The following is a 17,142-nucleotide window of genomic DNA, read 5'->3' as shown; positions in this document are numbered from 1 at the left end:
AAAATTTATGTGAGTCAGGTACCCTGTAATATCTGTCAGGCTTACTGGGAGCCGGAGGTAAGGAGTCAGGGGTCAAGCTAGACTCCGAAAACACAACATCCACAATGTCTAAAACAGGGGGAATGGCTAAAGGCTTGTGCTGAGGGCAAAGAAGGAAATCCCTAAGCCTCTTTTTTGATTCTGAGAAGTCTTGACTCTCCCAGTGAAAATGCTCCTCAAATTATGCAAGTTTCTCCAAATGAACAATCCTCAGGAGGAGATGCAGATGGAATAGACTCCTCAGCATCAGAATCCTCAAAGGGAGGTAAAGATAATTCCTGATCAGAAGAGGAATCAGAAGAAATAGAAACCTGATCTGAAGATTCATAATCGGTGTCTTGCCTAGGCCTCTTATCTGGAGGGGGATGGGTACCCCTGATCAAGGTAATGAGGTCTTTAGCCATTTTGATCATCTGTTTTTTAGGCATGGAGGCCTGTGCATGTGGCTCATGTGTCAGTTTTTTAGTTTTAGAAGTTGCCTTTGTCTTTGGTTTTGCAGCTGTCGTCGGTCTGATATACAAATGTTGAGGTCTGAATACACCCTCAGAAGCTGGTGCCTGCTAAGTGGCTCCAGAACAATCCGAGGGAGAGACATCCGTCGGTCCAATACTTTGAGTATCTTGCGGCATGCTGGACTCCACATGGGTGTTGGTAGAGGCCTGCGACTCGAAGGTAGCGGGTATCAGGGGCTGCGAAGGCGCCTCACTGAGTACTGGCAAACCGGCGACTGGCTTAGGAGAAGCTTCTTCGTCAGTTTTGGATCTCGACTGCCTTTCTCTGTCCTTTTCTTTGCGTTTTTTATGTACTCCGGTAGTTGGATTGCTATCAGACGACATTTCTGGGTAGTTAAATCTGTTTCCAAAATACTTTGATGCGAAAATATACCAACGCTTAATAGTGCGTTGGTTAAATCCAGCACTAAACCGACAGCCAGGCACATTGTAATCAGGGGCTAGGCAAGGAATACACTGTAAATGGAGATCCTTAAGAGGTATTTGCTTCCTACAAGTAATACAATTATTAACTTTTTTCTGACATCGGTAAAAAGCAAGAAAAAAGTTTCCCCAATGGGGTACTTAGCTTTAGTGAAGACTTCGGTTCTGAAACTCAAACTCGAATATTTCAGTAGTCGGCTGACCGGCACTTACAAAATGCTTCTGCTTCGGGCACCGCGTGGCAAGAAAGACTAAAGAAAATGGCGTTGGCTGCATGTTTTATACCCCTGATGACCTGACGTCATGGAAGAGAAGACAGCAACTGATGCAGGACCCAAGACTTTGGAATTCAGGCTGACTGAGGGCAACCTGCCAGCAGATCACCCAAATGTAATGACTGCAACAGTGAAACACGAAGAACATCTAGTAGATTCCTCTTCCTCTGACTCACAGTCAAAAGGAGAAGGAATCTAAGAGTAAGCAAAGGATTCCTCATCCAAATCAAACTCCTCTTCAGAGGAATCCTGTTCAATGCGTCTTTTAAGAGGAGTAGAGGATCAAGGGAAAGTAGGAACAGAAACACCACAAGGAGGTTTCAATGCCATCAAAGCATTAAAAAAATCCCAGAGTGAAGGCCTGCCACTCACTCTGTGGATCCTTGGGTGCAGGAGAAATATGTTTAGTTTTTTTTTTTAGGCATTCAATAACGTTAGTAGAGACGCCTTCTCGAAATAAAATCTGTGGAACACCCCTAGATCTCTCCGAAATGATCAACTGTGATTTTCCCTGAACATCCAAACTGGAAGTCTGCAAAGCCTCCTCGGATGTCTTAAAGCCAGATCCCCACTGGCCTGCAACCCAGTCGTGGCAGAGAAATCCAACAAACCCTGGTGAACCTCCAGGCAGTCACCTCGGGCGAGACGTCCTGTGGAGACTGAATAGCAGAAGATTCTGGCCTAAGCCTTGTAGCCTCCTTCTCTGATGGCTGTCCTTTCAGGTGGGAAGTTCCCTTCATCGTTTCTTTCACAAGATGTTTGAGTCGCTGATTCTCAAGCTGCAGCGCCAAAGAAGAAAGTCTGCTATGCAAAATTTTAGGTACAAAAGCCTCACAAATAGAAGAGGACATATGGTCATCAGAAGCGCCAGGGCAAAACAGACATTGCTCATGGTGGTCTTTATGGGGAATATGTCTCCCACACTGGCATTTACCCTTCTTGGATGACAGAAAACCCCACAAACAACAAAAAGACAAGAAAAAAGGAACTCTAATGGGGCAATTATCTGGAACAACTCAGTGAAATCAGCAACTGAACGCAGGTATTCAAACTGACTATCAAGAGATGGCATTCAGACTCGTGGCAAAGAACTTCTGAGGATGGTACGTCTGGACATCACCTTTATGCCCTACACTACACAAGGAGCATACATGTGACATACAGCATACCTTAAAGCAACCTAAGGCTTTGGTATACTGGTCAGGAGTCGGGTTGCACTAGGCAAGGAATACCTAATGTTATGAATACTGCAACAGTGAAATGGAAGATCTATGTATGTGTGTGTAAGTATATGTATATGTGTGTGTGTGCATATATACATACATACATACACACACATATATACATATATATATATATATATATATATATATATATATATATATATACACATATATACATATACACACACATACGCAAACAAAATATACATGTGTACAAACACACATGTACATTTGTGTATATATATATTTATATACATGTGTGTGTGTGTGTGTGTGTATATATATATATATATATATATATATATATATGTGTGTGTGTGTGTGTGTGTGTGTACATATACACATATACATTAAGAATTCAAATGAGTACATTAAAATGATGGCCAAAACAATATGACATCTCTTGAAGAAATGTAAAATGCTACTTATTTTACTTAAGACTGGTCTGTGACATGCATACTTTCTGTTAACGTACATGAAACAGCCTTCCAGTCACTTTTATTTAACGTTCCATTTCACGAGCATCTGTAATGAATGCAAATGAAATTACAATTCCGGTACAATCTTATCATACCTACCATCAGCAAGAACTGTTAAGAACAGTACTGTCACTCCAGTTTTGTGAGTACTAATACAATGCCCTTGTCTCAAGACACATTACTCAAACATATTTGTACCCTGGAGTTTCATTACTAATAAACCGCCATTTTATTAGTTCTAAAGAGGGAAAGAGTTAAGAAAGTGTAAGCTCCTTTAAATATGGTATCAACAGTTTACAGGTAATGCCGCACTGACACATAATGTAAGTTTAACCTACACCATTTTTTTCAATTTACTTTTTAAGAAAATAAGTTTTTATTTTACTGTGTCTTTTACACCTATGCTACTACCATGTCCAAACCCCTGAAATTATATTGCGCAGTATCAGTCACTGTGCCCATTTATTTATTTATTGGTTGGCTGATTGATTGAATACATTTGTTTACTAAGATTGTTGAAATGGACCATGCAAGGCCACATTTCAGCAGAAGTCCAGAGAGAAAACTCCATAACAAAACAAAATAAAACATTAATATAGAAACACACAGTTCATCTGGCATGATGACTAGGCAAAAGATGTGCCAGATTAAAATATTACACAGTTGCATACAAATATATAAACAAAATAAATATATCATACAACATATTAAAATCACATTATAAATCATTCAGTAGATCTCAAAAGCAATTTTGAATATTTGATGGTTCCAAATCAGAAGAAATGGAGTAGATTCCAAAGTAGTAATGCTTTGATTTTAGGAAGACCAGATGGATATGCAAGTGTTTGTGCAGGAAGTGAACTAGAATGTTAGTTAAGAGGGGAAGATGTGATTAGAGTAAACTAGTCTTGAGTGATAGCAAAAAGATGAGAGGGACATGTAAGCAGAAAGTGTTAACAGGACAGTAATCAGCCAGCAAGTTGGGAAAGAGCACTGACACAATCTAACATTTAGGAGAAAGCAAAGCTTATTTTCCAGATCTCTTAAGTAGGATGGGTTTGTTATTTCATATTTTGGAGGTATAATTGGCAGTAGCAAACCACTGTAGGCAAACAAAACCAAGTTTTGCTATTATATATAAAGCAATTTAGTTTTTAACATTTATTTTTTGTGGAACCAGTAAAACTCAGAGTCAGTATTAAATTAAGACATTCAGCTAACAATATCTTTACAGGGAGTCCTCTTCAGGTTGCAATTAGCACAAAAATACAATAGCATTCATGCCAATTATAGATACCACCAATGTAAACACTTTTTTTCATATGATAGACCCTGTGATGTCTTGTGGTGCGGGATTTAGCTCTAAGAACATTGGAGGGGGCCATCCTTAAGAATGAAATAAAAAAAATGGGCTTTACTGCAGCAGAAATCATTATAATGTAACAGTGTACATGACAAAGGAACACTGCAAGACATATGAGACTCCTACTTCAATTTGCTGTGAAAAGGGTGATCCATTAAATGTGCTCGTGTCCTGACATTTCATTTGCTCAAATTTTTTATGCTTGGTTGCTGGAGAGGGGGTAAGACATTATACAAAAAAACACTAACAAATTTGTAAAAAATAACTGCAAAAAATGCTGAAAAACGACCACAGGTGGCAAGACAAATCCAAGGAACAAAATATAATCCACACAGACAAGTTTTAATTCATGTTTTTATGAATTATACAAAAAAGGGCAAAAAAAGAAGTTATGTACTCACCATAATGTTCCGTATTAATAGTTCTGCTTCATTTGTCTTCAACCTTTGGGACTGGGATCCAGCATGGATCTGACATGGCCGAATAGCTAGAATTATTGATCCGAACTCTCAGCTCCTCCCCTCTACCCATAATGCTCCCCTGCCTCCTTCCTCCCTTCAGATCGAGTTTGCTGTTGACAAAAAACATAGACCCGACCCAACAAGGCCCTATCACTGCTAACTGCTCCAATATACCCTAAAGGAAGGACATAAAGGGCAATATGTGGCAAAAAGTTCTTACATATGGTCAAGACAACAGTGACAAGGCAGGGGGTATGAGGGGGGGGAGGACGGTTGAAGACAAATGAAGTAAAACTAATCAGATGGAACGTTATGGTGAATACATAACTTCTTTATCTGAAGTAGTTCACTTCATTTGGTCTTCAACCTTTGGGACAGAGTCCCCAGCTACTTACACCTGGGAGGCCTTCATGGAAGGATATTCCGGAGCATGGCAGAGCCAAAAGAAGCCCTGCTTCTAGAAATGATGTCCATCTTATAATGGGACATGAAAGTATGAGATGAAGACCATACAGCAGCAGAATAAATGTCGTCCAAAGAGACTCCAGACCAATATGCCACCAAAGTAGCCATGGAACTGGTAGAGTATGCTTTAACCTGGCCTGGTAGAGAGAGCCCCTTAGCTAGACAGGCCCTGGTGATGCAGTCAGTAATCCATCTGGCAATAGTAACTTTGGAAATTGGTTTCCTCATAAAAGGATTGGCATAAGAAACAAATAACTGATCAGACTTCCTAAAGAATTTAGTCCTGTGACGGTAAAATCCGAGTTGTCTGTGTGCATCTAACAAATGCAACTGGCATTCACCCTTATTCTAAAAATTTGGAAAGAAAACTAGCAAACTGATCATTTGGTTTATGTTCGCTTCAGCGGCCACTTTAGGTAGAAAGGAAGGATTAGTATGAAGAGAAGCTCTATCCTTGTGGAAAATCATGTAAGGGACTTTAATAGACAGAGCGTGGAGTTCCAATACCCTCCTAGCAGAGGTGATGGCTACTAAGAAGGCAGTCTTCCAGGATAAAAACTGTAACTCAACTGTAGCTGTAGGTTCAAAAGGGGGTGCAACTGTAGAACTAAAGTGAGGTCCCATGGGGGCGAAGGATCTTTCACCGGGGGAGGTAGTAAGAAAGTACCCTTTAGAAAAGCCTTGCAGAGCTTAGAGGAAGTTAAAGCTGTCACATTTTCTCCTATATGAAAAGAAACAGCAGCCAGTTTCACTCTAATAGTTGATGAACTGGCACCTTGCTGAAAGAGACTTGCTAAAAAATCTAAAACTGACGAAACCGGGGCTGTGAAGGGATCTAAGCCCAAATTGAAAAACGTTGACATTTGTTACAGTATACTCTTCTGGTTGAGGACTTGTGAGCCGAAACCAGAATTTCCTTGACTGGGGAAGATAAACTGGGAGTCCTGATGATCATAGGAACTGGAGCAGCCAAGCTGTGAGCTTCAGACTGACCAGATCTGGATGAGGTCTCCCCAATGAATGGGAGATCAGATCTGGAACCAGATCCAGAGTCAATGGTGGAACTACTGCATGTGACTGTAGGCAAGGGAACTAGAAATGGCGAGGCCAGAGGTAATGAGGATGACTGTGCTCCCCAACCTGCAAGCTTTCTGCAGAAACCTGGAGATCAAGGGCAGAGGAGGAAAGGCATAGAGTAAACTGGGTGGCCAAGCATGAACCAGAGCATCTCTGGAGGCTTCCCCTCAAGGGAGACACAGGGCAAAGAACTCACTGCACTTCGCATTGGAAGGAGATGTGAAGAGACTGCAGCAAAGGCGTCCCCACCTGAAGATCCGCTCCACCACTGAAAGGTTCAGAGACCACTCATAAGGCATCAGAATAGACCTGCTGAGTCTGTCCGCCAGAAGGTTGGACCAACCTGGAATGTGCATTGCTACCAGAAAACGACTAGAGGAGATCGCCCATTCCCCCACACTCTCATGGCCTTGCGACACAGGGGACAGGATCTGGTTCTGCCCTGTTTGTTGATGTACCAGAGTAGTGACATGTTGTCCGTCTGTGTGGCAATTGTCCTGAGAGGCAGAAAGGCATGAAGAGGTTGCAATGCTATAAGCACCGCCCTCATCTCTAGCACACTGATATGCAACCTAGTCTCAGAAAGGGATCACGTGCCTTGGACCGTCCTCCCCGAGCAATGCCTCCCCCCACCCGAGCAGTGAGGTGTCTGTTGTCACTGTGGCTTTGGGCAAAGGTGGAAGAAAGGGACAACCCTTCGTAAGATCTGGAGACTGAATCCATTAACGAAGGGAATCCCTGCATACCCTGGATCCAAATCGGTTAAGACATGGGTTGATCCAGAAGCGACCGTTGGACAGCAAGAGTCCAGTGAAGAATGCGCATGTGAAAGCGAGCTAAAGGTAAGAGTTGGACTGCAGCTGCCATGGAACCCAAGGCTCTGAGAACTGATTCTGCTGTTAGAACCTCTGTCTGAAGAACTTGCAAGACATGGGCTCTCAGATTGCAAATTCTTTTCGGGGTTAGAAAAACCTGCATCTGAATTGTATCTAACCGGGCCCCAGTCCAGACTCTGGACTGGCATCAGTGCAGATTTGGAGATATTGATCGTGATGCCTAGATGTTTGGCTAAATGTAGAAAGGAGTCGCTGGCTTGGCACAGAAGATGCTTGGTCGGGGCCGCAAACAGCCAATCGCCCAGGTACGGAAAGACCTGAATGCCCTGAAGCCTTAGTTGAGCCGCAACTACTGCCATCACTTTGATGAACACCCGGGGGGCTGTGGTGAGACCAAAGGGGAGGGCCCTGAATTGAAAGGGATCGTCTCCCAGCCGGAAGAGGAAAAACCTCCAGGAACATCTGTCCATTCTGACATGGTAATAAGCATCTTGGAGGTCAAGTGAGCACATCCAATCGTTCGCCTGCAGATAGGGCAGGATAGAGAGGAGAGTGACTATCCGGAATTTTGTCTTGGTTACTGCCAGGTTCAGGGTGGAAAGATCCAAGATGGGTCTTAGGTCCCCTGTCTTCTTTGGCACTAAAAAGAACCTGGAATAGAACCCAGATCTGGATTGGTCTGGGGAGATCCTTTGGATGACTCACTTTTCTAGCCGCTTGTGTACTTCTAAGGCTGCTGCCTCCCATTGAGGAGGTGGAACATCCGGGAGGTGTCTGGAAAGAAGGGGTGGCTGATTGAAAGGGACAGAATAGCCTCTTGATATAATTTGCAACACCCAGCGATAGTTTGCCATGGACTCCCATAGTGCTGGGTGCAGCAAAATGTGACCCCCGACTGCCTCCAAAGAGGAGCAGCCGGGGAACCCTTCAGGGCTGCTGTCTGGGCTCACCCGAGAAAGGTTCTCAGGATCCGGAATTCCTCAGATCCCCTCGGCCTCTGGGCTGGCGTCGATTGTAACCCCCTCTGCCTCTGGGGGATGAATTGTCCCAAGTGTCCCCAGTTAGACGTCTGAGAATTCCGCAAGCACATCATCTTTGTCCCTCTCTGACTTCTCAAGAAGGATCTTTGAGGAGAGGAGAAGTGGATTCAGACAGCAGACAAGAGACTTACTGTCCCTTCTCACTCTGGACTAATGTCTCTCTAACTGACTTCCCAAAAAGGGAAGAACCATCATAAGGGGCATTGGTAAAGGAAACCATGAAGGGGTCAGAGAACTGACACAGTTGGAGCCAGGAATAAAGTCCGATGGTAATTCCTGACCCGGCAGCCCTAGCGGCTCCCTCCGTAGCATGGCAGAGAAGACACATGGATGTATTAGAAATGGCTTTTAGAGTGGCCATATGGGTTGAGAACGTCTTCTTGTCCTCCATCGACATGGACTCTGGGATCGATTCAGCGACCTTGATGAGGTCACACTGTAATCGGGTCAGGTGTGCCATGTAGTACAGCGCCCAGACTGCTAACGTCGCTGAAGCATACACCCGCTTCCCAAACCAGTCCAAAGTCCATGACTCACGGTCAGGAGGATGGACCGAAGAGCTTTCCTGGGCTAGCTTTTTCTTTGTGAAAACGCACAAAAAAAGATACACTTACTCCAGAGAGCTTGAACCACTTTGCAGGTTGAGCAGCGGCAAACAAGATCAGGGGGGAGGAAGGAGGCAGGGGAGCATTATGGGTAGAGGAGAGAAGCTGAGAGCTTGGATCAATGATGCTAGCTATGCGGCTGTGTTGGATCCATACTGGATCTGAGTCCCAAAGGTTGAAGACCAAATGAAGTGAACTACTTCAGATCATGAGGCTTAAATCTGCTCAAATTCAAGCCGATGGATCAAATCAGAATACAAGTGATTCAGTTACATAAGTGAAAAGGGATTAAACACTCCATAAATGTATTAAATACAATGTCAAGCAATTAGGGATAACAGAAATTTAAGCTATGTAAACATACTTAAAATCCTTGCAAACAGTTTCTTTTAAAGGGACCTTGTTAACCAGTCAACAGTAAATTAACATTTACTATTGTGATGTCCTCACTCTGGGCCAGTAATCCAGGAGCCTGAATCCTCACCACTGACACTGGAGAGGGACGTTCAATTGGAGTACAAATGGATACACTCAGTATTTCCACATGCAGACCTCTCTGCATCAAGCATGGTTTCCCTTAAGAGCACACAAGAAACATAGTCAGCCCGGGGTCTGGATTATCTCTACATGTCTCCCTCAAGGTCCCCAATAAGAATCCCCACTGGCACAGCTTCAAAGTTAAGTCCTCAGCCAAGTGCCCAGGCCAAGTCCTCCACCACTCTAAAACCAGTGCTTCATGTTCCTGCCCAAGTAGCTGACACACACACACTGAGATTTAATTTACACACACACACACACACACACACACACACACACACACACACACACACACACACACACACACACACACACACACACCTGGGAAAGAATGGAACAAATTACCCACTCTACCAACTTTGCCCAGACTATAAGGTAGTTCACTGCCACCAGTCAGTTACTATAAGGCTTTTAAAAGGCCATCCAATTATACTGGGTGAAATTACTGGTAATACAAATATTAATGTTGATCAAAAAGCCAGGCTTTCAGGAGTGGCCAGAGTTATTGCCAAATAAATATATGTAAATACTCTCAAAACTTAAATATTTTCTAGAAAGGGCCAGGCACATTGAAAAGTTTAAATGCATTTAATAATAAATAATAAAAAAAAACATGAAAATACTAAATATCTACTTACAGTAAACACCAAAGTTTCACTCACAAGAAATATTAAAAACAATACTGCTGGAAAGTTTCACACAGTTACAGAAAAACAGTATTTAGCTAATCTCCCTATCTATTCCTGATTGGCTAAAACTACTGATCCTACTTACTGAACAGAGCAAGGCAAGATAATGTGGGTGAGCGGTCCTTGTTGTCAGATCCAAGACAGAATGCTCCTGAGACTTCAGTCTCCTCTAATATTAAAACATTATTTCTGTACAGAATGACATCACATACATATGGTCATCTGACTCTGTTTCCCCACTATCCCTCATCACTAGAACCTGATAGGATTTTAGCAGCTATGTGTTACCATACACACAGATAGAGCTTTGCTGAGATGTGGTGCAGCTACTGGAAGTCATAAAACCATTCCACTCTTCCTACAGGAGTTACAACCTATTATCTAGCACAGCCATTGCATCTCTAGCTCCATTCAAAACTGTGGGATAACATCGTTATGGCTCAACCCATAAAATAATTTAATTTCACATATATTGCATATGTTGCACATCCACTGCCCTACTTCTCCTGGCATGGCTGGCAGTACCTCCGACCATCACAACTATAACCAGAGTATAAAGGTAAATGAGCTAAAAAACACACTATGGAGCATTTTAAAATTAGTAACATCATGCAACCTTGCAGTTCTGCTTTTTTTGTGCAATACTACATTAAGACCTCATGAAGAGCAGTCAGTGGGAGGCCAGTACACACAAATAAAAATGCTTTATTATTATCCTGTCTAAAAATTTCAAAGATAGCAGAGACATCATCACATCTCATAAAGAATGCATCTTATGATTCCTAAATCTGTCCTTCACTTTTTTTTTATAACTGACTGAGAGTATTTAATCAGATTTACAAGTCTGAGTATATATTGTGGTGGAATTGCACAGAGTAGTTATCGAACAGCCAGCCCCAGCAACTTATCCAAGTGCACAGTTCTTAAAGGATCTAATATGAAAACAAACTGATGAATTAGTTGATACAAAGCTTAGTAAGACAAAAACACAATCTTAAATGTCCTAAAGAGATCTATGGATTTGCATATGGGAAACAATGAAAATAACTACAGTATTAGCTGGTTAAAGGCAACTTGGAAAAGATCAGTATGAGTGTGATAAGGTAAAATGGGTCACTGAAAAAACAGACAACTTGCAGATTACAAATATTCTACACTTACCTGAAAGCCTAATATTATCCAGAATCTAACTCCTTAATGGGCTTTTCTGACTTTATACAGTGTGTCCATACTCAGTTTTTCAGAATATGGACCTATCTTATACTCAGCTCATACAAGTCTGATAAAGGACAACTAAGTAGGACTTAATGAAATGGAGTTCCCACATGCTAAAATATTTCTCATCCTCTAGCTGTACTCAAGCAAGTCTGCTTCCAACACCTGCTCTCCACTACTGCTCAAACTTACAGATTCTATTACTAATATGTCCATACAAGCCTTCAATGCCTCCTCCTCTTCCTCCACATTACAGCTCTCCTTGGCAACCTACATCTTAGGTTTGTTGCATTTCTTGCAACATTTTATTTTTATTACTTTATTTATTTTATTTTACATTTGTTGACCGGGCTAGTCTAGCTGGATATATTTCCATTTTCAGTAGAGGCCCGGGGAGATAAGCTCCACACAAATTTTAACAAAAAAAAGTCAAAAAATAAACAAGCAAAAGAACAAATCATCATAGATGAAAAGACAAATAAAAAATAGTACCTAATAACAGGTATACACATGAAAAGAATCACATTTCTTGCACTGGAACCTTACCTTTGACCACCATGTATTCACAGTGGTAAGAAGAGCATTCTTTACTGCTCATCTCATAAGCAAGGGCATTGACTCCAGAAAAATAGAAGTTATAGCCTCCCTGTACTCTTCCCTCTTCTGGCCAATAATTGAATACAAAGCCCTGATTGGTATGTGCCCTTCCAAGCACCTCCAGCAATCAGATAGACCGCAAAGGTTCCTCACAGTGGAAATTCAAGGTCTTCAGCATCTGTCTTATGTGGATTGTCTGAAATCACTGTGACTTTATTCTGTTTCACACAGACTACTCAGAGGCAATCTCTGCCTTGCATACAAGGCAATCCCTGACCCTGCTTTACTGGAAATGCTGCATATCCATACGTCAAATGGTACATGGGTTACTCGCGCTAAATACCTTAATCTGGTAGGTGACATTAACAGAACCTGCTGGAGGGAAAGACTTGTCTCCCAGAAGTTACCACACCTTTTGAACAGACTCCCACTTCATGTCAAACAGAGCACCTGATTGGCCCTCTTCAAACGCAATGTGGACGATTGGATGGGTACCCATAAATTCACCAATGGGGTTTCAGCTGTGTCCCTCTTGGACAGGGGGCAATAGGTTCTGATCATGGAAATAAGAGTAAGAACTTGGGTATGCTTGTAAGGCCCCTAGGGCTATTAGCCTAGTAACCTTCTATGATCCTATTTCTGACATCTGCACCTTACACTGTAAGGATATTATTTCTGGGTTCCTGCAACATACAGACTTTCTGGAAATGCAAACTCCTAATAAACTAAAGATGTAATCCTTACCCTCTGTTTACCTGAGGTAAAGATGCTAAGTTGGAATCCTTAATGTGATGCCTCACTGTACAGCAAGCTAATTTGGAAAACCTAAGCCCCTCCCCCACCCCCCTTTATCATTTCTCACCCACAACTACAAAACAACCCTTTCTACATTTGTTGAAATAGCCAGGAGACTCTGTTGCTCCTGATATGGAACTAGCTTTTACAGTGGCCAGCCCAAACTTTCACAGAATTTATGTTTCAATCATCCCTCTCAAACAGCACCAACACAGAAAAACTGCTTCTGAAGTACCCTCTGTCTTAGTCTCTCTTCTAAGTAGAGGGGATTGGTTTGTTCTTGAGATCAGTATTATTAAAGATCTGCTCTGTCCTTTTCTACAATGATGTATGTTGGTGGAGGTGGTGGGGTCCTTTCTGAATCCCTTGCGGAGACCAGACCTTAAGAATGCACTGGAGGTGACTGCTTTCAAGTGGGTTAGTGGTGAATGTGGAAACCTCACATATGCTCTCAGAAACATCCAATGCAAGCTAACTTCTTGGACCCAAAAGTGAGTGTGTGTAGACAGAACACATTAGGGGCAAGTGTAAACCTCCTAGACCCCATGAATGGTAATACCACTCTCAATGCTCAACCCTCACTGCTGGGGGAATGTACGGGCTCTAGGGCTCTTGCCCCATCCATACAGGTCATGAGAGATGCTTGATCATCAAGGGGCAGATGATAAAAGTGGGTAAAAAAGAATAAAGTGCATCAGTAGTTGTTAACTCACCACTCTGTATTCCTAGCTTAACTTTAACTATGCAACAGAAAGACCTTTAACTCTTTCTGAAAATCTACTAGAAAGATGTGAAAGATGTAACAAGAATATGGAACATAAAATGTCATTTTGCTTTTTTTAACTAAATATAAACATAATTTTGCACATGCTTAGATACATGGCCTCTTAATTTACTCACTGTTTTGTTGACCAAACTTTATACAACACAACATAATGAATGTTTGGTGCTGGAGAACAAATAAAATTAATCCACCATCAGGCATAGGCTAAGCTTTTAAGGATATACACATTCTGAGTGACAATTTATGACAACCTCCTTTACCCATCACAAGGCCCAGGAAAATGTAATCCGAGAGAGCTAGATTAATACCTCCCCAGCACCAGCATGACATGGTGAATACGGCTATCTCTACAACTAGCCCCAATGGAATGTGTATCAAGAAATGAGGTCTCCTACATGATACACTATTACGAGTTTACATGTTCCACAAAGTACACAGTAATAAGCTAACATTCCCAGCATCACATTGATGTAAAACAATACTTTTCTAACTACAAAATGAAACATTTCAATCACTGCCCTTAAGGATCTGCAAAATATTAGTACATGCATATTGTAACTTTACTTAATGCTGTATGATAATATGGATCAAACATCCAGAAAAATAAGCAGAAAGGGCCAGCATACCTGTACGTCCAAGATACAAGAGTGATGTAGAAGGACACCAGCTTTCAGCAAAGGACGATGTTAATGTCTGCTGTTTTGCTCCTGTCATGAGATCCACCACGTACCAGATGTCTTGCTTCCTTCCTACAAAAATATAAGAAAACATCTTGAGATACCATGTTACCACTGCAGCATAGTTCAGTAGGAAGTCAGCAGCTGATATGGTATTCTAAAGAAAGACTAACACCCTTTCAGAATGCTGACTGATGCTTATACATTCACTTGTGCAAATACCTGTTAAATGTTGCATAATACAGGACATTTGGATTCCTTTTATGGCAAAGTTCATTCTACCAAGGTCAATGGTGTTGAGTAATACACCAAACAATACAATGGTACAAACTTAAAAAGCCTTGGGCATTGTCTTCATTAGTACTACTTAAAAGCAATTTATGAAATTCATCTATGCCTTCTAAAATGACATGCTAGAGCAAGGAAATAACTTTCATTGTGTATGCAACTCCTTTTAGGGAAGGAAAATATTCCATCTGTCCCAAACATACACATGCACACACAGAGTTTGTTATTTCAAGTAAGCATGCAATGGCATTGATCTTACCAAGGAAGCATGAGAACACCACTAGGCAAGTGACCACTATGATCATAAGATAACTAGCCACATACACCCAACAAACACCTTTTAAGTGACACTTAAAAATTCTTCCTACACTTTTCAAGTACTTGACAGTGCTTACCTCCCAAACTGAGCAGCTTTGTACATGACAACTCTGGTGCAAATTTGTTGTCTCTCTAGAATTAGATCTTGCTCTATTTTCACAATGTAATCATACAACTGTACAACCAACACACACACACACACACACACACACACACACACACACACACACACACACACACACACACACACACACACACACACCTACTTCTAAATTTCAGACTTTCAAAATGTCGACTTTCGCATGGTCGAAACCATAAGTTCAAAGTATTGAAACCAAATTTTAAATAAAAATAAATAAATAATAAGTCTTTTTTTTTTTTTTTTTTTTTACATTTTTTGCAGGGGTGCACACAGACAGACACTTCTGTATCAAAAGATGAATGGCACTCTACGCAATGACTAAAGCTCTGGTCCTTTAAGCACCACGACTGTTATCACCAGCTATGCAAATGCTCACTGTTTTGCTACATTTATTCTACCACTATCCAATGTTTGTATTAGTACTGACTGCACTTATGCTTACATCTACATGGAGAAAATAACATCAGTGCTGTTTACATTTGCCTGTTGGCCCTGGTCATTGTTGAAGGTGGCTTTGTGATGAGCCCACTTATTCAGACAAAAGAAAAATGAACAGTTGACTCCTTTAAGGTTTCTCTTCCTAGGAAGTCCCAGTTCTAATCTTGACACAATTTTAAGTCATGGCCAGAGATACACAAAGAATGTCAGAGCATCATACCTCATTCTGACCTATGAGCTGGGCTGTGTACTGCATAATCATCCACAACTGCAACATCTCATTAAGAATGAGTATGAATGACTATGAATTGTTCATCTAAGCAGTTTTGAACTGCTCACTTGAGTGCTCTACACTCTGCACTACTCGCAGTGCAGGTTCTAGCAGACCACACACACAGGTATGGACAACCCCAAGGCAACAAAAAAATACATAAGCACAGATACACACACACAGTGACAGAAGTAAACACAATGATGCACACATTCAAAGTCACGTACAGCTGTCATACCATACCTACCTCAGTCACTATTGAACAGGATAGGCTAAGTAAAGCAGTTTGACATAGATCACGACTCCGCTACCCAGTCATGCTGTACAACTGTTCATAGGTGGTACTAGGCTATCGGCCCTAGGGCCTATACAAGCCTAGCCATAACAATTCCCTGGCTATTTCTTCCCACAATATTTACTTCCCTGGACCCCTGTCTAGCAGGGCAACTGACGTGATCCCCGGGGTGAATTTCCTATCTCCCATCCAATCGTCAAGGTTCCTTTTGAAGAGGGCCAAAGAGGCGCTCTGCTTGACATGTATGGGCAGTCTATCCCACAGTCTGGGAAGTCTCTGGGTCAGGAACCTATTCCTCCTGCATGTTTTGTTCATTGTGATGACAAGGTTTAGCTCCCTGGAGCGTGTGGCTCTGAGGGATTGGGATTTCATTAAGTGTAGCATGTCCAACAGCTCTGGGTTTGACATGGCCTTGTATGTTGTTGTCCTTATTACACACATATGTACAGCCATACACCTTGCACAGATACTTCACAACTGATGCACATACAGAGACTCAGACTCATATATGCGCACATTCAGTGCTAGTGCACTCTGCAACCATAATCTCCCTGTTCATGTCAGCCACAGGTCACATCAGGAAGTGGTCATCCACTAAACACAAATAAGAATAAAGAGTCACAGACCCACACACACACACACACACACACTACCTATACCTACACACAGAGAAAAACAGCCAACACTCCCATACAGACACCCACTGCAATTTACTCAGATTGGCAGTCTTCATAAGGTAAAGGTACTATTCTTCCCGGTACAGATTTCCCCACTAAAATGCACAGTTGCATGCCGCTAGCTACCAATGTGCACTGATGCATTTTATACACTGCACTTTGAGTAATATATGTAGTACAGAACATATGCTTTCTGTACTATGCAAATGTCCTAAGTAGTGCACTCAGCTACTGAGGAGCCTCATGAGCACAGACTCCTCCACTCCCTACCACCATACTTCAATATGGAGTCAGAACTCTTTCTACTTAATACTGCTACTAGACAATCTACAGCCCATGAAACAGGACACATTTACCTAGGATGCAAGCTGTACTGTGCAACTTTACATACTAGGCAGTTTGGTTATGAATCTCAGCCAAGATCATTCAATCCATCCAGACACTTATTGCAGCAATTAATTAGCCAAATGAGTCTTAAGCACAATGCTTTTTTTTTTCAGGATTGACTTCAATGGTCTCCTTTAGAAGACCCGCTGAGTCAGGCAGCAGGTAAGCAGATAATAAGGAATTCAAACAATGCCTCTCAACTTGATTTAGGCACAGTACTATGATTTTGGCCCA

The 17,142-nt window shown here is 41.8% G+C and overlaps 1 protein-coding gene across 1 annotated transcript in view; it reads right to left on the bottom strand.

The window, feature by feature from the left end:
* ERN1 (endoplasmic reticulum to nucleus signaling 1) overlaps window positions 1-17,142 on the bottom strand; it is a 1,214,209-nt gene that overhangs the window by 575,898 nt on the left and 621,169 nt on the right. Inside the window, exon 6 of the mRNA XM_044070452.1 lies at window positions 14,042-14,164. Coding sequence (XP_043926387.1) covers window positions 14,042-14,164 — 123 coding nt within the window. The remainder of the gene's footprint in view (window positions 1-14,041; window positions 14,165-17,142) is intronic.

Source organism: Protopterus annectens, chromosome 4.part1 (assembly GCF_019279795.1).
Source record: "Protopterus annectens isolate FY-2018-M chromosome 4.part1, PAN1.0, whole genome shotgun sequence".
NCBI lineage: Eukaryota > Metazoa > Chordata > Ceratodontiformes > Protopteridae > Protopterus > Protopterus annectens.
The sequence above is the reverse complement of the archived record's forward strand: the minus strand, read 5'-3'. Positions and strand labels throughout refer to the sequence as shown.